Raw genomic sequence first — 21,597 nt, forward strand, 5'->3', positions numbered from 1 at the left:
AAAAAGCTGCTCTGGGTTCAGTTTGGGGCTCTTGGTGCTGCTAAAGAGGCAGAGCGTGAGGGAAGGAGACCCAGGGCAGTTGGAAGGAACCGGACTCTATCGCCCTCTCTCTGGCGGCTGCTCTGATCCCTTCTTCTTCTTTTTTCTAAATAATCCCAGCCAATTCCAGTTCTGCGAGGGAGCCGCGGCAGCGGCAGCGGAGGGGGGGAAGCAGCCGCCTTGCCCTGGTGCTGGGGACCTGCGAAAGGGGAGTGGAAAGGAGAGCTCCATCCAAGCAACGCCCTTTCGTCCTTCCTTCCTTTCTTCCTTTCTTCCTTTCTTTCTCGCTGGCTCCGGCGGCTCCGGCGCTGCTCCCCCCCGCGCACCCCCAGCCTGGGGCTCTGCCTGCAGGAATTTACAGTCTGCGCTGGAGCAGCAGGGCCAGTAGCCATGGAGACTGCTGCGGCGGGAGCAGCGAGGTCAGGCGCGCACCAGCGGCGGTCAACGGATCAATGCAAAGCCCCCCGGCAGCCCCCAGACCCGGCGAGCCCGCCGAGGCACAGCAAAGCCCGGGCACGCCTGGGAACTAGCAGGGAAAGAAAAAAAAGGAAAAAAAAAAAAAAGGAAAAAAAGTCCCTCTGTTACGTGCTTTATTTATTTTTTTTTAATTCGGTTGGCTCTTCCCGGCCATCCCTGGCTCCCGGGGGAGCCGAGCGCCGAGCCAGCCCGTGCCCTCCGCGGCGGTGGCAGCGGCTCACGCCGCGGCGCTGCGTGAGTTGCTGGTGACGCCACCGGGGCGGATGCAAGCGGCAGGCAGGGAGCTGCCGGGGGCCGGAGCGGGGAGCTGCCAGCCGAGGACGGGCCCGCGGGGCAGCCCGCCGGCCGGGTCTCCTCGCACCCCAAACCAGAGCCGCCGCGCGAGGCTGGCTGCTGCCGCCGCAACCTCGCGTCCCCTTTGGTATCCCGATGTAAAATAAAGGAGAGGGCTCTGGGAAACGTTGGAACCAGCCAGCTAACCCAGGGCACCAGGTCCCGTCTCCCAAACCCTCCGCTCGTCGTGTCGGGGCAGGAGGAAACTTCACCCGCAGGAAAGCTGTGCGACCACAGCTCGCCTCTGCCGGAAGAACACGGCAACGCCCAGTGTCCCGGGTGGGATCCCGGACCGGATCATCCGCGCGGTGATCCAGGCAGATCCTGCATCCCCATGGAAAGAAGCTGATGGGTCTCAGCTGAACAGAAAGAAGCAGTAGCTCCTTGGGGCTATCTCCTCTTGGCCTACAGGAACGCGCAACGCTCCGACTGCCACCGCGGACGCGCGGGGACCTTCGCTGCAGAAGGAGGGCCAGAAGAGCCGGCTCGCTTTGGAGACGATGGATGCGGCAAGGCTGGCACAGGGGAGCAGCACGTAAATAAGCTGGAAGCTCATTCACACGCCAGATCTTTGCAAAGACGCGGGAGACGGCCGGGATCACGGCCCTCGCCGAGCCTTCCTGCACCCCCTCGGTCAGTGCTGCTCGCCACCCGCGGGTCCCAGGGCCACAGGCACGCGCACAAAGCGCTGGGGGCCGTGCAGGAACCAGCCCCTTCCAGAGGGGCAAGGAGAGCACCGTAAGCTGAAGGACAGACGGACGAGCAGCCCGTTATGCCCAATGCACCTCCAAGCTCCACGTTTACCTTTGCACGCTTTTCTTGACAGGGTAACTCACTCTGCCGTAGTTAATGCAATTTATTTAGATGGGAAATTGAGTGGAAAAGGACTTGTGTCTACACGATCGGCCCCAGTAACTCAGAGCGCATCTCTGCAACGCTGGACTGAATCAAACCAGCAACGCTGGACTGAATCAAACCAGCAACGCGGAAACACCCTGGGCCCAACCATCGCTCCAGGACCGGCCGGGAGGCGTCAGAGATGCAGGAACGATTACCCAAGCTATAAGAATCTCTCTCTGTACGTATATGTATTTATGCATATACCTCAATGGCTGGGCTAAGACTCAGCTCCTGCAGCTCCGGAACAGCCTGGAGCCCGGCGTCGGCAGCCCCTTCCCCGACCTCCGATCCGTCTGAACCGTCCCGCGGCCTTTCGTCGTCGAGACCGGCGGAAAACCAAGCAGCCTTCATTTATGTATCTATTATTTATCTTAACCTGTCTTCTAAAGCCGGAGACGGAGCTCGAGGCACGAGGGACAGGACCGTCGGCTACGCTGATTTACAACCGAGGCTCTAAATTACGGGTTTACGCGTTAGCATAAACGCCCGTAAACCAGCCTTAAATACGCGGCGCCGCCGCAGGCGGTGGAAACGGACCCTGGCCCCAGGGCAAAGCCCTCGCCGGGGGCCCAAGCGCCGCCAGCCCGGCCGCGTCCTCCCCGCCGGCAGCCCCGCTCGCCGGCGGTGCTGTTGCAGGGTGCACGCGGGCGTCGCACACGCGTGTGCACGCGCAGCTCGGGGAGGGAAGGAGGCGACGGCAAAGCCCCCGTGCTCCGGCGTCGCGCAGGGCCGGCGGCTCCGCTCCCTCGGGCTCCAGGGCCGAAGAGCCGGCGAGGAGCTGCCGACCATGCTGAAACGGTTACGTGGGGAGTAATGAAAATTTACTGCGCCTGGCTCGGAGCTCCAGCCAAGAAACAAAAGCAGAGATCGCAACAGGCGTTTTTTTAATTTGGAACAAAATTAAAAAAAAAAAAAAAAAGATCCGCGCTTAGAAAACAACAACCACATCCACAGATCAAAGCAGCTGGTCTCCTCTCATTCCGGGTTTTAAGAGGCTTCTGCAGCTCCAGAGATGTTTACACAGGCAGAGAGATGCGTGCGCTGTGCCGTCTCCATGCCGGCCCCCCCTCCATCTGGCCGACCCGTTCCCCGGGAGGCGATCCGAGCTCGTCCGCCCGCAGCCCCAGCGCTGGTTCCCCCGAGCCTGCCGGGCGGGCGGCAGCTCGTTTCCCGTTAGCAAAACCCCGCTTTGCGCGGGCAGCGCCGGCTCCTTCGAAGGCGACCGATTCCGCCCTGTCGGGTCAAACAAAACCTTCGAAACGGGACGCGCCCCGGCTCTAGCGCGAGGTTAACGCCGACCCCGCGCGCTTGCATCGCGGCCGAGGAGCCGAAAGGGACGTCTCAGGCCGGGTGACGAACTCACCGCGAAGTAACGGGCAGACCCGAGGCTCCCGTAAGGAAAAAAAAAGGACTTTAGGGCTTGCAGAACCATCTCCTGAAGGAGAGGAGGGTACCGCAGGAAGCGGAGGCCGAGCGGCTAAGCCACGGCGCTGGGAATTGGGGAATTTGCCTTCTCCTGCCGTCCGGGAGGACCGGGGAAGGGCAGGCCAGCGCCCGCCGCCCTCGGCGAGGTCGGGACGGACCTCCCCGCTGCATCCAGGGCTGGGGATGGGTTAATTAACGCTGACGAAGCATCCCGACCCCTCCGTGCGGAAAGGAGTCGACTCGAGAACAGCAGCGGCAGGGAAACGTCGATGCCCTAGCGAGGGGCGGGATAAAAAACTTGGAACAGAAGAGACTGTTTTTAAGAAGCGAGAGGAAAACACTGTATTCCCAGGAATCTGCAAACAGCCCGGGCTCGCGCAGCGCGGGCGAGCCAGCTCGCGAGCTCCGATTTCCCCAGCCTTCGATTTCGTCGCGACGCTCCCAAAGGGAGAAAAGCGTCAAGCCCTGCTGAACGACCGCCTGGCGCCCCGTGACGCCTTTTTTCCAGCGTCCCGGAGCTTCCCAAAAACGCTGCGTGCGGCCGAGGTCCTTGTTTGCGAGTCCCGTTTTACGGCAGGAGACGCTGACACACGCCGGGGCGAGGTGACTTGCCCAGCGCCACCGGGAAGGTCTACGGCAGCGCCAGGAATAGCAGCAGAGTCCCCGTTCCCAGCCAACCACTAACCACACTTATCCCAGAATAAGGGTCCCTTTTTCCAGATGAATTTATACAGCTTTCAAAGTGACATAAGCTCTAACAGAAATAGGCACGCTTTTATTCCAGAATAATCACTGGGAAATTATACGAGGATACGCACCGTGGTATAATTACAGAGGGGGGGTTCACCCCGCGCAGGCTCGCTGCACGCGCCGCTTTTATCTTGCCCTGCTTCTCCAGGAGCCCGCGTGACGGGCAGGATCCGCACAGAGAAGGAAGGGGCTCTGGGCAGCAAGGAGAGCGCTAGGTCGCTCGTTAAACCTCCATTAATCATGTTTCCCCATAGAAGATACCCGAAGAATAGAAGATCTTAAAGCTACTGAAGTCAGAAGGAGCCTTTCAGGGCAAATCCGATCACAGCCCGGGCAGGACAGGGCCCGATCCAGCAATGTTTCGTGCCCCTGCTCAGCTTAAGTGCATAGCTTTGAAGCAGGTGTCTTGTTTTAAATACATTTTACATCCCACACAGCTTTTAAATAAACAAATAAATAAAATCAAGCTCATGATATAGATGCTGCTGAGCTGAGACCCGAAACACGCTTCTGATTTAAGTTGTTAGCACATGCCACACTTGCTACCCTCCAAAACCAGACTGATGGTATCCATCGAGTGTATTTACGGCTGTATCTGAGGCGCGAGGAGCATCCACAAAAGCAGCCCGGAGGAGCTCGGCCGAGCACCGTTTGCATCGCAGCTGGGGCCGGGGCGCCGCGGGACGGCGAGGGTTAACGCGGCACCGCTTTAACTCCAGGACCCAGAGGCGCGTGTTTAAAAGTAGCACTTCTCGCCTTAAAATAGTTTATGAATCCTAGTCGGGGATAAATCCAACACCCCTGAGCAGAAGGAGACCTATTAATTCCAGAGTTTTTTCGTGCCGTAGTAAAGCGGCGATTTTATTTGCATGAGCTGCGTAAGATGTCAGTCATTTTCCCACTTGCATTTCCATATACAATTTAACAAGGCATTAGTTTATTTCCAGAAGCCCCAGCCAGACCCAAGCCAACTGCATCAATATTTTGCTGCTTACACAAATGCCACCATTAGAGCCTACACTGTGTTTTAGGGGAGAGGGTGTTTTTAAAAAAAAATAAATAAATAAAAACAAAAAAACCCCACACGGTTCCTCCAGGATGATGTATGCACAGCCCTTAAATTAATAACGGTAACGTAAGCCTTTCAGATGGGCTTACCTGGGCGCACAGGCATCACTCTGAAGGGTGAAGAGCGCTACCGGAGGGCACTGACCCGACCAAAGGCATTTGCTAATTAATTCATTCTTCCAAGAAACTTAGCTGCCTCTTGCCGTCGGAAACCTAGGCAAAGCCGAGCCAAATCCAAAGACCGTTGGAAAACACGGAGAGAGCCCGCTGGGCTGCGGGGAGCGTCGGGGCGAGGAGCCGGCTCTCTAACCTCCGCGCGCCGCTCGGCTTTCCCGCGCCCGCTCCCTCGAAGCGGGCGGGAGCCCGGCCGAGGTGGGAACGTTTGCGAGAGCTGGATAAAATCCGCAGCCCTGCTCAGCACCCTCCCCGGGGACGGGAAGAAGTCGAGAACGACGTTCGCCCATAGACGCCAGCAGGGAAAGCCCTGCAGGATCTCCTCCACCGTCCCACCTCGGGCCCGTTTTGCATGAGAACAGAGCAGCCTTAGTGCGTCAACATCCCCTGAACACCCGAGGGCAGCTGGAAGTGAGATGCCATTATTATTATTATTTTTAATTTCCAATGCACTTCTTAACCTACAGGAAAGTAAACGTTCTTCTAGGACGGCCAAGAAAACCACGCGGGGATTTTCCAAATGGGTATGACTGACTGTTTATGAGCAGAGGGCTCCAAACGCAGAAATAAATGGCTCGCTCTCTGCAGGTTTTCCTTTCTATATTTACCCTCACCTAAAATGAACATTAATGCACACTGCAACATTTATTCCCTCTGATCAGGGGAGCAGGCAAAGAAACGAACCAGCCACAACACGTCAAATAAATTGTTAATCTGATGTTTGCACTGGGGCGGGGGGGAGGAGGGAAGTCCCAAGGTTTTGGGCAGCGCCCAGGTCCAGGTTACAACTTCCATTTCAGCTCTGCAAAAGTGCTTCGCTCCCCTGCCCGCCCCCCCGCCGCAGTCTGCGGCTGCCGAGCCAGGAGCCGGGTCCTTCGCGGAGCCGGTCCCAGTCCGTCCCCGCTGCGTCTCCGGCCCCCTCCCCGCAGCACCGGAGTGTCCCAAAGCAGCTCGGGGCTGGATGCCCGTCGCGCAGCGGGGAACTGAGCTCCGCGAGATGCAATGCAAGGACTTGCCCGGTGTTGCACAAGAGGCCTTTTGCAAAGGCGAGGAGCTGCAACGGGCTTCGCAACTCCAACTTCCAGCTTGTTCCTACGCCTGGCTGTCCCTGCGGGCGATCCCTCCTAGGGAAGCATCCTCAGCGGACCCACCGACGCGCAAAACGTCCCTAAGGGACCTAGGCGGTCCTTCCCCGCGGGATGACGGCGAGTTGAGACGTTGCAAACCGAATCTTAAGGCAAGGCGAGACCGGCCACCCAGCTGTAAAAGCTCCTTGCGTAATCCCAGCCCCGGGGGGACGGGAGAATCACCTGATCCTGCCAGACGTCGCCCACATCACACGGCTCGCTCAGCCCCCAGTTCAAATCTGGGCTTGACCTCCGCTTTACCTTGATGTTTGCTAGCTAACGGTGCCAACCGCTTTGGCACGCCAGGCGGAAGGGGCTCCACGTGGCCCCGGTGCAGGGATTAAACCTCCGCCGGCGCCGGCCGGGGGAATCGGACGCGCCGGTGCCAGAGATGGCTCCGCCGGACGCGGGCTGCGAGACGCAGTCCGACATACCCGCGGCGAGAGCAGCCGGGCTCCGCTCGCGTCCGCAGAGGCGGCTGGGAGCCGGCGTTCCTTCAGCTTTTCGCTCGTTGGAAAAGTCTGTCCTCATCGGAATAGCTGAGCGGACCTTTCCCCGGCCCGAAATTTCAGGAGCATTTGCGTTAATCCAGATTAACGAACATAAAGCAATTTAGATAAACCGCATTAAACCAAAACACCTTTGAACTTTTTTTTTTTGTTGTTGTTGTTTTTTTTTGCTTGAAATCCCTCCCTGAACGCCGTGTGTGGTTGGGGCCTCACTGTAGCGCGGTTTCACAAGAGCCAAGCGCTTCACGAAGCTCTGCAGTAATTAAGCAAAAAAAATAAGAAAATCACCGAACGCAGAGGTTACCCAAAGGCATCTAGGCGGCAGCGCTGGCAGCAACGGGCGCTTTGCATGCTGCGGCGACCAACGTGGTTATTTCCCCGGGGGCGTTCGACGGGGCGAGGAAGCACGAGGAAGAGCTCTGCAGCTCCGCGCACGTCTCCCCAGCAGGGCTGCTGGCTTCAGGCCAGCCCCGACCGCACGCCAAACCCCTGCGAGCCTCGCTTTACCCCACGTCGACTCGTCCCTTAAGCACATCGGCGCGGGCTGGAACGCTCCGGGCTCTGGCCAGACCGCGGTTTGCTCAAAGCGGCCGGCGCCCGCGGCTCGGACGTGCGCCGCGACTGAGGCGGCGGCAGCGGCCAGCCTGCGCGTGCGGGACGTCTTCCCGGGAAAACGGCCGCGCTCCGGCTTTGCAGGGGAGAATTAATAGGTGCTTTAGTCATCGGTGAAACACGTAGCACGTTACAGGCGCGTACGCACCTTACCCGTGTGCTCCAAAGCCACCACGGCAGCGGATGAAACTTGCTTATCCAAAGGCCTCCCCAACCCCCTGTCGCTTTTTGGAAGCCCAGGGCAGAACTGGGGCATCCCGGCGCTTACACGCACCTGCCCGGAGGAGACGGGCGGCAGCCCTCCGCTCACCTGCTTCGTGCAGGGAAGCTCCTCAGGATCAGGGTGCCTGACCACATTTGCACCCGCATCCAGCACAGAAACAAGCCTGACCTTGTCTGGTGCCCCAGGAGCTACTGCAAAAGTAGCTTTCCTGGCTGATGGGGCAGAGGAAAGCTCCCCCCTCCACACCCAGCAACACCTGCTCACACTTGCTCTCCTGCACCTCAACTGCTTTTCCTCTCCTTACAGCGGGAAGGAGGAGACTGACTCGCTAACGAGCCAAAGCTGTAGCTCGTAGGCTCCCAATTCCCTCTTTTCCTGAGAGCGGGGGTCAGTAATGCCAATTAGGCTTTACATCTGCCGGTGCGATAGGTTTGCTCTTTTGCAAAGAGAGACGCAGCCTTTCTCGTGGCTGGGCTGCTGCTCACAGCTCTGTGCACTGTGCTGGCTAAGCCTCTGCTCCCAGGTGATTTGGATCAGGATATACCAGGAAGTTTGCTTTCAGCTGCCTCAGTCAACATGTGGGTGTGTAAACAGTGACCAATTTCACTGCAGGTTTGACTCCTTTAAATGGGGACTTTCACATTAGCCAGACTTGAAAAAACAACACCATCTTTTAAACAAAAAATCCATTTCCCCTTCCCTTGGCTGCGGCCGAAGGCATTTCTGTTTGGACAAGCGGGCCCTTCCCACCCGTTACCGCCTCGCTGCGCCCGGCTGCCTGGGGAAGTCACGCCGCTGGGCTTGCGACGGCGCGGTCCTCCCGGCGACGAGGCTCGGCGAGAGCGAGGGGGCCGCGGCTCCCGCGCGGCCGAGGGTGCTCCCCGCACGGCGCTTCCTCCGCGCGTGCGGGGGTGGCCGGAGCAGCAAAGTCCTTCTGCTTCCTCCCGCTTCTGCCGGGCTGACGTAGCTGGTGTCTTACCGCGGTATCCCAGCGGGAAGCCCTGCTGGCAGCACGTCGGAAGGACCCCGGGGCCCGTGCGGCTGTTGCTTTTGGCAGCGCCCGGCCGCACGTCCGGCTGCGAGGCGAGGCTCCGTGCAGAGGCGCCTGCCTGGAGTTTCTTTGCTGGCTCGTCCGCAGCTAGGATTTGCCCGGGGAAAAGCAGGCACCCCAATCTCAGCCAGTCCTTTGACCTCCCCTACCTATATGTCTACAGACTGTGTTTTTTTTCAGGAGTACCAGATGTGTCTGAGTTTTGTTAGAAAGCCGAGTCCTCGCCGCGAGGGCTGAGCAGCTGAAATTCTGCCGAAAGCTGATGCTAACAGCGACACGCAGGTATGCAGGCTGCAAAGGCCCTTTTTCAAGATGATCAAGGGGGTTACAAACTTCCAAGGATATGAAAGGACAAATTGGAAATATCCCCATGGAGTCTGCCGCGTGACACTCAAGTATCTACCCTGAAAGATGTAAGATCCCAATTTCTCCTGCTGGGATTTCAGCTAGATGGCTTGGATAAAATAAATTAATTTAACTAGAGAGATGGATGGAGCTCATTAAAATGGTAGATTAAAAAAACCTACTCTGCGTATTTACAGTGCTCCTGAGGTCCCCTGCATTTGTGGCAAGTTAAAGTCACATAGGAATTAGATTCCCTTGCAGAAACCTGCAGGAAATGCATTAAAAATACATTCTGCTATTACAAATCTTCATGTCGCCTATCACAGGGGAAAGCAAATTAATGCAGGGCAAACATATATATTTAAATACACACAATTGCCTCCTTTGGGACAAGGATTTATCATTTGGGAGAGCTGAGCTGTGCTCTGAAACGAAGAGAGACGAGAGCAAATTGAAGTTACACAGCGAGCTGTGCTGATTTATTCTCTGATACAAACATTATCTCCCCTGCCTTGAGACACCAGAGATCGTGAGAGGTGGCAGCAGCTCTTCCCGCACCGCAGCACCCACGGACAAGTATGGGTAAGAAGGCAGCCCCATCCACGGCGTGCCATGCGCATGTGGCCCCGTCAATTCTGTGGCTGGGACAACCAGCCTTTGCTTCCCGTGCGTTTTCCCCGCATTGAGCTTTTGATGCAGGAACCACCAAGAGCTGCTCCGGTTACCTCTCCAAGGCATTGCACAGGATATTTTTGGAAGGTTTCACAGAATAATTATCAGATTACGCACCGCGAGCAGACAGCCCTGTCTGCAGCCCAGTTCTGCCTGAGGTCAGCCTGCTGCCAATGAGGCACGCATTCTCTGGAAAAATAGAAAAAAAATGAAATAAAAATCTTGTGTCTGCCTGCCTGCGGAAGTGCAGGAAATCATTGCTAATGCTTGTGCTAGGAGACAGCACGGCCCTTGATTTGGGAGGAGGTGAATGCTTTCTGATACAGAGATCATAGCTCACCTCCGAGGCCTCCCTGCAAAGTCAAGGAAATTCCCTTTGGCAGTAGCTGGGTAGGGATGGCCTTGTCCCAGGGCTGCCCTGACCTGGCAAACTCCACATGTGAGAGGAGCTCTGGGGGTTCCTCAAGAGAGAGGAAAGAGCTGTCCACACTTCTAGGAAGGTCTTCCCAGCTCATTTCTCAGCAGCGTCCACCCCCAAGCCCAGGGCCCGCTTGCTGAATGATGTAATTGCAACTCTGCCCAAGCCAAGCAGTTTTCCCTTATTGCTTTTTGATGACATGATTTTTACAACTCCCCGGTGGCTTAAGGAAATCACCAATGATTTAAGGAGACTGCTCTAACACAACCATGTACTGCAGACACAAGGGCAGCATGTGGCTCCACACGTCGTGAGACAGTGGGAAAACCACGGTTTCAGGCTATAGCTAGCCCCCCAGCATGCAATCACTTACTACAACTAAACCAGCTACAAGTCATCAGCTGAGCTGCATTAACTGCACTCTCAGCCTGCTGCAAACACAGAGCAATGGCAGTAGCTCCAATCACCATTAAAAACCTACCTGGGATATTTTCCTTTGCAACCACAATGGTCTAAGAGAGCTGCAGAGTGATTTGTGCAGCCCAGCTGTGAGGCTGTAACTAATTACAAGGTGGTAATTAGGTTGTCTGTCTGCACATAAGCATGCCAGCACTGTGCCTTTAACCCTCTGCCTTTCTCTAGTCCTAATGTCCAGCCACCTCCAAGTGTTTTCCTGACTTTGAAGGACAGAGCTGTGCCAGCGCTGCTTCACAACAGGCAGGTCAAGGCCCCGGCTCCCGCACAGGCCATTTCCCACGCCCGTCCCTCGCGGCAGCCCTGAGCATTCCCAAGCCGAGGAAACGCAGCCTTACCCCGCACCACGGCAGCCTCCTGCCCCCAGCGCAGTGGCGAGAGGAGGTGCGAGGTCTGGTGAAGGGGAGAAGAAAGGCAAACATGTCATGGGAGCACAAGGATCCTCATCCCAGGCTGGGCGTTTTCCCCTGTGGACGATTAAATCCTAGGCCTGATGAGGTCAAAGGGAGGTTCGTGACAAATGTGTACGTGGCCAGACTCACCCGCTGCTTTCTGCATCTACCATAAAGAGAACAGAGAAAAATGAATGAGAAAAGTTTCATGGAAGGATGCTGCAGCTGTTACAAACCCAGCAGCACTCTCCAGAGCCTCTCCAGCACCGCAGAGTTGGCTTTTTTATTTTATTCACTCTGACAGGTCTAAGGTTAATACCCCTGCAGTTGACAGGCACTAAGCCACAGCCTTGCACAGGCTTTAGATATAAAAACAACCAGCTCGGCACTGATGCCGTAACTCCCCCAGACTATGGAGCGCGGTGAAATTCCTGCCATTCCACAGAGGGTAAGGGGAGCTGGACACGGCGACTGCCTTTTGTTCAGCTCCAGCCTCGCTTAGCCCGCAAAGACCTCCCAAATTATTTTGCAACTTCCAGCTACGAACTATAAGGCAAAGGAGGGGCTGGGGACGGGACCGGGAAGGTCACAGCGGTGAGTAATGCCTTTGTTAAGGGAGATTACATCCCGCAGATAGCAGCCAGACAGCAAGGGAGTAGGGAAACTCTGCTTTGCGCTCCTTTTGTTAACGGCACTAGATGCCGGAAAGGTTATAGAAAGAGGGGTCTCGTGTTTGGTTTCTGCAGCCCCGGCATGTAAAGTGGATGTTCCTCCAGGACACCGGCTGGCTTTTCAGAGATGCCGAGCACACGAGGTCTCCTGCAATAGCACGTGACGTTCCCTGGGCATCAAGCCACGCCGGCGCAGCAGCAAACCTAAATAAAAATCTCCCTTTGCTTATGCGGTGGTTTTCCCTTTGCAAATCTCTGAAGAGGACCGCGGGCAGCTCTGCTCCGCTGAGCAGAAGATGGGTAAGTCCCATCAGCCCCAATTTACACACCAGCAAGTCAACGCGGAAGAACATGAGGGCAAACATTCACCAACGCGGCTTTGGAGACGCGCGAGGGCTGGGGAAACCGAGGTCCCGCAGCCGAACGCTGCGTCTCCGCGCCCCCTCCGACAGCTCCCTCCCCACGTCCCGCAGCGAAGCCGAAAGCGTCCTCGGCCCCGCATCCCGTCTGCGGCTGAGCTCGCCGAGGAGATCCCGTTTCATGCACTCCTGTCCCCCCCCCCTTTTTCAAATGGGACAGTCCCACAGCGCCGCCTTGGCACACTCCTTGGAGCATTCCATTCACCGAAGGGGGGGGCGCTGTCTAACGACTGGTAGAGCAGCACAGCGCCCGCCGCGGCTGTTATGGTTCAAGTTGCGGAACGGCCCATTGGCGCCCAGCGCGGAGGGGTGATCCATCCGCGGCGCTTTGCAGCTGCGGCCCCCCACCCACCACGTGGAGGCTTCTCATGGGGCTCCTTAGAGCGGCGGATCATTCTGTGCTGCCAGGAGGAGCTGCCTCCCCCCCCCGGGAACTTGGGAGCCCCTCGGAGGCGGCGGGAGTGGGCGCCGCTCCCCCCCCCCCCCGCGTTACGGTGGCTCGGCCCTGTTTGAAGCTGTCGCGGGCCGGGTCCGGCGCGCGCCGCAGAGCCAACGGCGGTTCTGCGAGGGCAGGCGCCGGCACCGGCCGGCCCAGGTGAGAGCCGCTCCCCGCCGCGGCTGGGCCCGCTCCGCCACCGTCCGCCCCTCCCGGACCCACCCCCGCCGTAGCGTCTTCTCCCACCCCCCCCCCCCCGACCCCCGCCGTGGTCTGTCCCATCAGCCCCCCCCGCGACCCGCCGTGGTCTGTCCCATCAGCCCCCCTCCCGACCCCCGCCGTGGTCTGTCCCATCACCCCCCCCCCCCCCGCCTCGGTCCGTCCCTCCGGGTCCCCCCCCCCCCCCCCCCCCCCGCCTCGGTCCGTCCCTCCGCTCCGGGTCCTCCCTGACGCCGCCGCGGTCGGTTCCCCCCCCCCCCCCCCCCCCCCCCCACCGCAGGAACACCGCCATGCCCAAGCCCGGCGAGGAGCAGCCCCCGCGCCCGGACGGCGGCGCCGAGGGAGCCGGGCCCTCCCAGGAGAGCCGCGAGGAAGAGCTGCCTACCCTCCGCCCGCCCGGTACGGCGGGGCCGGGGGCGGGGGGGGCGCAGCGCCGAGCCGCGGGCCCCGAGAGGCCTCCCGGCGGGGGGGAGGGGGGGGGCTGCTCGAAGGAGGCCGCCGGGAAAGGGCGCAGCGATCCAGGCCGGCTTGGGAGCTTCTCCCCGCGGTCACTAGGTGTCAGCGCTACTGCGTGAACGCGGAGGCAAGGTGCGCGCCGCGGGCAGGTGCGCGGGCGCTGAAGGCCAGCGGCGGGGGCAGCGCGTCCCGCCCGCGCAGGAAACGGAGAAGCGTTGTTGCTTAGCACCGCTGCAGAGAGACTCTCTCTTAAAAGCAAGTCCCCACTCCTGTTTTCCCAGTCAAATTAGTGATCCAGCCAAAGCTGAACGACACGCGGACGTGGCTGCTCACGGAATTGCACCGGAGAGAGCTGTGGCCTGTTTTTGTGTAACGAACACCTGCCTTTATCCCAGCCTTGGCTGCTTTGCTTTACAGCCATCTGTTTAGGGACATGTCATCTTACCTATAGATACATGTAGTCACATGCCCCATGTGGTAATTACTACATGTTATTTAACATAGCTACAAATTCAGCAACGCAGGCTGGGCAGGGAATATTGCTTGTGCTTCTGTGTGTGGTGATGGGGCACTGTAGCTCTTTTCCAATAACGCTCAGGCTCTTAGGAGGAAATACGGGGTATTTTGCAGGAACACAAGAAATATCACATTTGTATGACCCTGAGAGAACCTGTGAAGAGTCTGCTTGCTGCTCAGAGGGGGATCAGAGTCTGCTATTTGAATAAACCCATTTGAGTTGGTTTTAAAATGTTCCCACTTTAGGAACTGCGACACAGCATTCTTACAAGTTCTGCAACTCCTCCCTGTTTCGTTAGCTTTCTAAGACTGCTTTAACTGGCTTCTTTAATTATTCTTGATTTCTAGTACTCTAGAAGATTCAAGTGCGTTGAGAACTCTTGAGCTAGTGACTCAGACATGTGCTAGGTATTCTGCATATTGAAGCACCTTATACTTTTAAGCTGTAGTCCGGCAGTAGCTGACAAGAGTAGGAGTCTCCTTGATTTCACTGAGATTGGACTCGGGTATAATGATCTGCTCACTGGGATCAGGTTGCAGAATAAGGGGCATAGTACAATGACAGGATGCACAAGGGTAACAAAGGTAACAAAATGGGACCAAAATATGAATGGAGAGGGAACCAAATCAGCTCAGTATCTGATCGCTGATTTAAATGTTTTTTTTTTTCCTTCTCTTTCTCTATTCTTAAAGCCTCTTCTCTCAGACTTTCCCCCTCATTTTTCAGTATGTAAAATCCTCAAAATCACTTCAAAGGAAATGTGGAACCTTAGACTGTGTTTACAGACTTACTCATTGCTATTATGCTTTTGCAGCCAGCCCTCCACAAATTCTCTCCATGAATGAACTACTGGAAACAGCTCATGAGATTTCCAAACTGACCATTGCACATGAAATTGTACTCAACCGTGACTTCAAACTGCAAGCGGTCAACTTTGCCCCAAACAGGTATACATGTTCTTTCTGTCACATTACAGAATGTGACACATTGGAATGCAGAAAGGAGATGGGTTTGGGTCTGACTGGAAGTGAGAAGAAAATAAGATAGTCCTGAAAGAAAGTATATGGGGGCCTGTTTTTATTTATTAATTGCTTCATGATTTACTAAGTTTCAAATACGATGAGTGTGAGGTATGACTCTAGATCTGAAAGATCTAGAAACTATAGACATATAAGCTGTGACTTTTAAGATATGAACCAAGCAGAATTTTCAGCAAAGATCCCTTCTTAGGTGTCTGCATTTTAGGTAAAAATCTATTTAAGTGACCTGATATTTCACTCCTTCAGTACTAGATCAACTTCTGTTGATCATCTAAGAGGGACTTGGGAGTCCTTGCTTTGCAAGTTTCCTTGAAAAATGCTATGATCTTTTGACTCCACAGTCAAGACAGGCTAAGCATATTTTATGAACAGCGTTGACAGAAAGGAGTTCCACTTTAGAAGAAGGGGAATTTAGGTTAATAGAGAATTTTGTGAGGTAGAGAAAGATAATGTGCATTGCCTATAGTTGGGAGTAAAGATTAAGAGAAGAAAACGTCCAAAGGCCTGAACTACAATTAAAGCTGATAGGAATGATTCCATCAAATTGAGAGTCTGTATACATCTGTTGTTAATAGAAAACACCTCCCTTCCTCTCTTCCTTCTTAGCCTGGAAAACAGAGTAAAGGAGACGTTGCACAAAGCCTTCTGGGACAGCCTGAAGGAACAGCTCTCTGCTAGTCCCCCAGACTACACTCAGGCAATCCAACTGCTGCAGGAGATAAAAGAGGTGAGCTGTCCCTGACACAGGAAAGATGACTGCCTTACTGTCAGTTATCACTTCACCTCTTACACATGTTCACAAGGGAATACTTGGATGTTAAGAGCGATGAGAAAATAGGCAGTTACACAACCGTACCTTCTAAAATCTTTCTGAGAAGGAAACTCATTCTCTTCCCCAAGGTCCTTCAAACACATGCTCTCCAAAACGATGGAAAGCCTTCATTTAAACTGTCATTTATGGTAACCTTTCCAGGCATGGTGTCTGTCAAACATAAAAACTACCATTCTCTATATAAGACACCTCTTTTGGGTATATGAGGAGCATACAAAATAGCAAACAAGAAAATGTTTAGAACTAAGAGACATGCATGTCCCTAGCGGAGCATGAAGTTGCGTATAGCTTGTTTTTTCCCGTCCACACTTTCCCCTTTGGACTCCAGACAGTTCCCTCCTTTCCTGCATGACAGTAAAAGAGGTTTTGCAATATGTGAAACAGTAGCCAGACATCCTGAAATGAGTCATTAGAGACAAGCACTCACTTAAAGCTGTTGCATGCCCCCAAATTTATGTACTCAGTAGTTATCTTACTCTCTGTACAGCTAGGCCAACCTTAATTCCTGTTGAGCAACTCTAAAAAACCAGAGTTCCTTGAACAAATCCTGGCTGCTTCTCTTTCGGCAGGCTCTACTATCGCTGCTGTTGCCACGGCACAACCGACTGCGAAACCAAATTGAAGAAGCCCTGGACATAGAGTTGATTAGACAGGAGGCTGAACATGGGGCTCTGGATATCCACAGTCTCACCGTGTACATCCTTGGCACAATGGCAATGCTGTGTGCGCCTGTTCGAGATGAGGAAGTACAAAGATTGCGAAGCCTGACAGATCCAGTTCAGCTTCTTAGGTGGGTGATGCTGACTGTGACTTTTCTACGTAAACGAGCATAACCTTCAACAATAATACATTGTGCCTAGAGAAGACTCTGCCCTGGCCTGGAGAGCCCCCTTTTATGTACTCTAGGCTTCAAACTCGTCATTAGTTGAAATTGAGTTTCAGCATAGACATTCCTGTTGTCTAGCTGCTCTTTAAACAGTAGAAGAGTCCTTAGTGAAATGAATCTGATATTCTAGTAATTTTTAGGGACCGGACACTCCAATTAGACTGAACAGCCTTTTGTCAGAAGTCAGAATAAAATCTGAATTCCCCTTTCTCAGCATTCTAAAATGACCCTAGTCATGGTATTTACTACAGGATTCAATTCATTGTGTCTCATCCCAGGGAGATTTTCCGGGTGTTGGACCTCATGAAAATGGATATGTTGAATTTTACCATCCAGAGCCTCCGCCCCCACTTGCAGGACCACTCCGTCCAGTACGAACGGAAGAAATTCCAGGAGCTTTTAGATAAGCTGCCTAGTAAGTCTGCAGGGAAGCAAGAGGAGAAGTTGCTGGTTCAACATTGTGTATTCTTTCAGGAGCTGTTAAATGTGCTGGAAAGGGAGTTGAGTATTCCAGAGCTGATGCTTTCACCACGTGCTTATTTGTAATAATAGATGAGAGAATTACCTCGGAAAGCTAAAGGGCTCCGGGGTCACTTTCTCAGCCTCTTCACTAACATACCTTGCAGAAAAGAAATTAATGTGCTTCAGTTTCTCCCTGCATAAGGCAGAGCTAATAGCCATCCCCCAAGGAGCTGTAAGATCTCATAAGTTTAAAGGGTTTTGAGATTCTCAGAGGAACGAGCAAAATGTTATTAGCAGACATATTTAAAGAGGAAGGTCTGCATTTGATGTAGACATCTCTTCTTCACTAGGCTCTGGAATATTTCTCTCTGGCTGCCTTTCTCTCTCATAGGACTTCATTAAAGGTGCCTTTTGGAGACTGAAATCTTTTATTCAATATAAAGTTCTCCAGAGGCTGATTCCACTAGCCCAACCCTGTGCCTTGGCAGCTACACATTTATAATATACTTCAGTGATCTTACAAGCTACTCCCCACCACTCTAGGAGCCAGTGTGATGCCTTGGCCTCACAAACACACATTCCCTGTAGCCTGTAGTGTAGCACAGTCACTTCTTACCAAGTTAGCTTGAGCAGTCTGACTATACTTTCAAACATCCTTTTTTGTTACCCTGTAACAGATAGCCTGGATCACACAACAGAGTGGCTACGCAAAGCAGCAGCAGAAGTGTCTGCGTCCTCCTCACAGCCTCCACCCCACCCTGCAGTCAACAGCTCACCTGTCTCACAGGGAGCAGTCAGCAGTAGCACAGCTGTGCCAAGTCCCACATCTGTGCTAAACCGAGGATACATGAATCTGCTTTGCTGGGAGCCTGGACAAAAGGAATATCCTGAGGTAGGAGAAATGTTTGAATATCTTTACAACAAAGTCATAAAGATATGCAAAATGAGTAAGTCTGCAGGTTCTGTATCTTCTGTAGAAAGAGCTGTCCAGAGCCTTTGTCCTCTCTACAGCATGATTTTATGCTGATTTTATGTGAAACAACTTGGGACTTTTTACAAAACTAAACTTCCCTGCTGCCAGGTGGTCTCCTCCCACTCAGCTTCATGGGGATGTTATAATCCTGCTCCATGGCTTGGGAACTGCTGTTATTACAGCTGCTGTGTGTACGCCCACAGGCTGATTTGGTTTCTGTTCACAGACACTGTTTATGGATCAAGGCCGACTGCAGGAAGTACAATTGCAGGTGAATCGGCTTACCATCATAGCTGCAGTCCTGCTGGTGACCAGTAGCATGTGTGGAAGCACCTTATTTGGCTCACCTGGGTTTGTAGCTAGGCTGAAACGGGTAACAAAGGTCCTCTTGGAAGGGCTCTCTTGTACCAGGTGGGTTACTTTAAGTTTTCTTTTTCAGCAGGAGAAGAGTGAGTATGCAGGCACTGGTTGGTTGTGGGATGAGCAGCAGGAATCCTCCCTTGGGAGTGGAAGAGGATCCAAGATCCAAATAGCAGCCAGGTCTACTGCAAGGAGTAGGGGAAGTCAGCCAGCATTTTTAGCTGGGAGCTAAAATTCTAGCACTAGTCCCTTCTTGGTTGAAGGGGAAATTAGTGGTGCTGATTACTGTTTCACAGGAGTCAGCCCCTGGGCAGCTTCCTGCTTCCCTAAGAGCAGGGGAAGGGAAGCTTAGTTCACTTGCAGTAGGCACCAGAGCTGTGGCTGAACACTGATTGTCCTGTGCTTCCTGGCTGTGATGACACTCCCATCAAAACACTTATGGAGAGACTTCCCTACTTGCTCTGTGCCTGCAAGACCCTTTCCCCAACAAATCTGAGTAGTGGCCGGAGTGCGTATACCTTTGCATGATTTAGGTATGAAGAAGCTTTACAAGACATCGGCAATCAAGTGCTCCAGGAAGTCAGCAGGACTCTTTCACAGCTGGGTTACCCTGCTTTTACCAAAGACAAATGTGCTTCCCTGAAAGGCCAGATAAGAAGCATCGCAGACAAGGACAACGCAGTGCGGAATGTCATTGGTGAGTCCTGGAGCCTATGTCTAACTCAGCTGGATTTTCCTTGAAGGAGCTGAGTATTTGCACTCTCAGGCCATAACTTAGGTTTAGCCTAATGACCCTGGAGCAGGCAGGACAGGTACTCGTGTAGCTGACTCCCTGTGGTGAGCAGCACTATTGCTAAGGGTGAGAGCTGAATTCAGTCCCTGGCCTCTACACAGTCAAGGAATGAAACTATGTTCAGAAACTGCCTAGATTTTCCTATTCCTCCTCCAAAGGCTCCCAAACAGTAATTGCTCTTAAATCCTCCCATCCATGCTAAAAGCTAAACAGACCCAAGTGCAAGGCTGGTTATGAGGCAGTGTTGCAGTCTTCAGGCTAGGATGTAGACTGAGAGATTAATCACTGGGCCTAGTAAAGTACCATGCTAAGAACTTTAAATAATGTTTATCCCCAGGGAGCGCACTGCCTGGTATTCAGCTAACCAGTTGCCCTACAATGCTGCTCCATCAAAATACTTATTCAAATGGTTTGGATAAGAGCTGATTATTTTGACCTTTTATTAGTACTCTGGACGCTAACTCCATGTAGATTGCTGTGGCACAGGGCAGCTAGTATGCTTCTGGAAAGATTATTTCCACACAGAAGACTTCATCAGTTATGAAAATAGGGTGAGGCTCTTCCTGCCCAATGTTTCATTAAGTTAAGTGTCCTTCCCAGCCAGTGTGGACTCAATCACATTATTTATTTGGGTCTATTCTCTCCATGTCAGAGCAGGTTATTTTGTTAATTCGGAAGGCTGAACTAACAGCCTAAACCAAGCCTTGATACATGGCAGGCTGTGCAGTGTATGATGCCAACGACTCTGATGGTGTGGAATTAGAAAGAAGCTATGGGTCTAGGCAGTCTTCCCCCCTCTACATCCAAGAATCACATGTCTTGTCTGCACTGTGGGTCACTGTCAGCATTTTCACATATAGTTGAAATTCAGCTACCCAGCTGCTTGAAATATTGCTCTGTCTCAGCTACATGTTCCTCAGAAAGGCTTCCTGAACACTTCCAATTTTAAAATGCTGCTGTGGCAGGCTAAATAAATCTGAGGCTTTGAAATTCCATATCCCATTATGCTTATATGATGCCTGACGCTTCAGTGCAGTAGCAAAACTCTTCAGAATTGGCAAAAAATCCATATTGCTGAACTGCTCCACTTTAACGTAAGAATGGCCCTATAGCCATAAAACCTGAAATCCTTCAGCCCACTGTCCAATCTCTAGCCCTTGTTATAAGCAGCTACCCAAGGCAAACATACACGATACTTCGCTCAGGTACTCTCCCAGCATCCCATAGTTTCACCTTGGTTCCTGTGCTGGATGCTGTTAAATCTATTTAGTATTTTGAAAAGAAACCTCCAAATACTTCCAATACATAGGGTTACTGTCCACAACATCCTGTGACAATGAGGCTGTCCACACATCTGCTCTTGACTGCACGAGGACCCCTTTGTCTCTCAAAGCTAGCGTTCCATGCCGAGGTTGATTTTTGTTTTCGTGCTCTTACTCCCTACAGAACAGCGGATTCATTCATTCCTCAGCCTTTTTATTTCCCCCAACGGGCAGAGTTCTCTCAAGGACCTCCCAAGGGGCCTTGATGCCATTCAAGAAGAGTTGCTGGAAGTTGGGCACAGGTTTGGAAGTGTGATTCACCACAACAGGCAGGTGTTTGGACCTTACTACTCAGAAATTCTCAAGAAAGTGCTTCTCCCAGAACTGGAACCAGACGCAGGAATAGACTCTTTCTGATCATCTTCACCGCATATCACACGAGGGCAGGAATGAAATGGATTCTCCAGCAGTTTCTCAAATCATGCTTTAGCTTGTAAAAAGCAACTGGAAGTAAACACAGCTGGGCTGGCGGAGCTCCTAGGAAGTGACTCTTGGCATTGTCAGTTGGCACTTATGTATCTGAATAAACCTTTCAACTGCAAAAAGACAGTGGCTTTTTTGCCCCCAAACCTTCTGCTCTTTGATGCAGCTCATCTCACTGGTGGGGAAGGCAGTAAGATATTAAGTTCATAAAACTGTACTGCAGCTTAGGCAGTTTTTTTTCCCACTTTTTAAAATCTAAGGTGTTAATTCTACTGTGGGCCTTTAGCCTACTTTGCTGAAACATGTTAGTAATAGCCCAGGGACACTGTTTGGATGTGATAAAGCCACATAGTATTTAAAATCATTAAAACTACTTAATATCTTTCAACATCAGCTTAAAAACCAGACTTACTGAATTATTAGAAATGGCACATATGGTATAAATCTAGCAGTCCCTCCTGCATTTAGTATTTTATATCAGCCAGATCTTACTTGACACAAAAATCTGAACTTTAACCTGTATTTAAATATCTGGCTTTCTTGGCCTAATTTTACATAAGGAACACGTCCCACTTCTTGGTATGCCAAAAATCTCTGCTGGGTAAATACTATATAAAGTCTGCCCAAACTTTTACAGTTGTTACATGATTCAATTGCTGCCATACTGCAGAAAAGTGGTTTTAGTGACTATCACTAGTAAATTAGGGTCCTGACAATTGACCTTCAATGGTACAATCTATGAAGATACAAATTTATTGGAGGTAACAATTTTTCTCACGGTCACATAGAGAACATGTAC

General features: G+C 52.9%; 2 protein-coding genes across 3 annotated transcripts in view; both read left to right on the forward strand.

Annotated features, from left to right (window-relative positions):
• The window catches only part of RPS10 (ribosomal protein S10), a 382,514-nt gene that overhangs the window by 121,486 nt on the left and 239,431 nt on the right, over positions 1 to 21,597 (forward strand). The window lies entirely within an intron of this gene.
• TCP11 (t-complex 11) lies at positions 12,642 to 21,392 on the forward strand. Of its 2 annotated transcripts, XM_062595047.1 has the most exons (10): positions 12,644 to 12,674; positions 13,015 to 13,133; positions 14,522 to 14,654; positions 15,354 to 15,474; positions 16,149 to 16,369; positions 16,744 to 16,880; positions 17,605 to 17,819; positions 18,127 to 18,311; positions 18,794 to 18,957; positions 20,500 to 21,392. In XM_062595047.1, exons 2-10 carry the CDS (start codon positions 13,025 to 13,027, stop codon positions 20,730 to 20,732), a joined length of 1,518 nt encoding a protein of 505 aa, XP_062451031.1. In that variant the 5' UTR covers positions 12,644 to 12,674; positions 13,015 to 13,024; the 3' UTR covers positions 20,733 to 21,392. The 2 variants fall into 2 exon arrangements, with proteins under 2 accessions (XP_062451032.1, XP_062451031.1); XM_062595048.1 differs by lacking the exon at positions 13,015 to 13,133 and having other exon boundaries at positions 12,642 to 12,674.

Source organism: Rhea pennata, chromosome 25, assembly GCF_028389875.1.
Source record: "Rhea pennata isolate bPtePen1 chromosome 25, bPtePen1.pri, whole genome shotgun sequence".
Taxonomy (NCBI): Eukaryota; Metazoa; Chordata; class Aves; order Rheiformes; family Rheidae; genus Rhea; species Rhea pennata.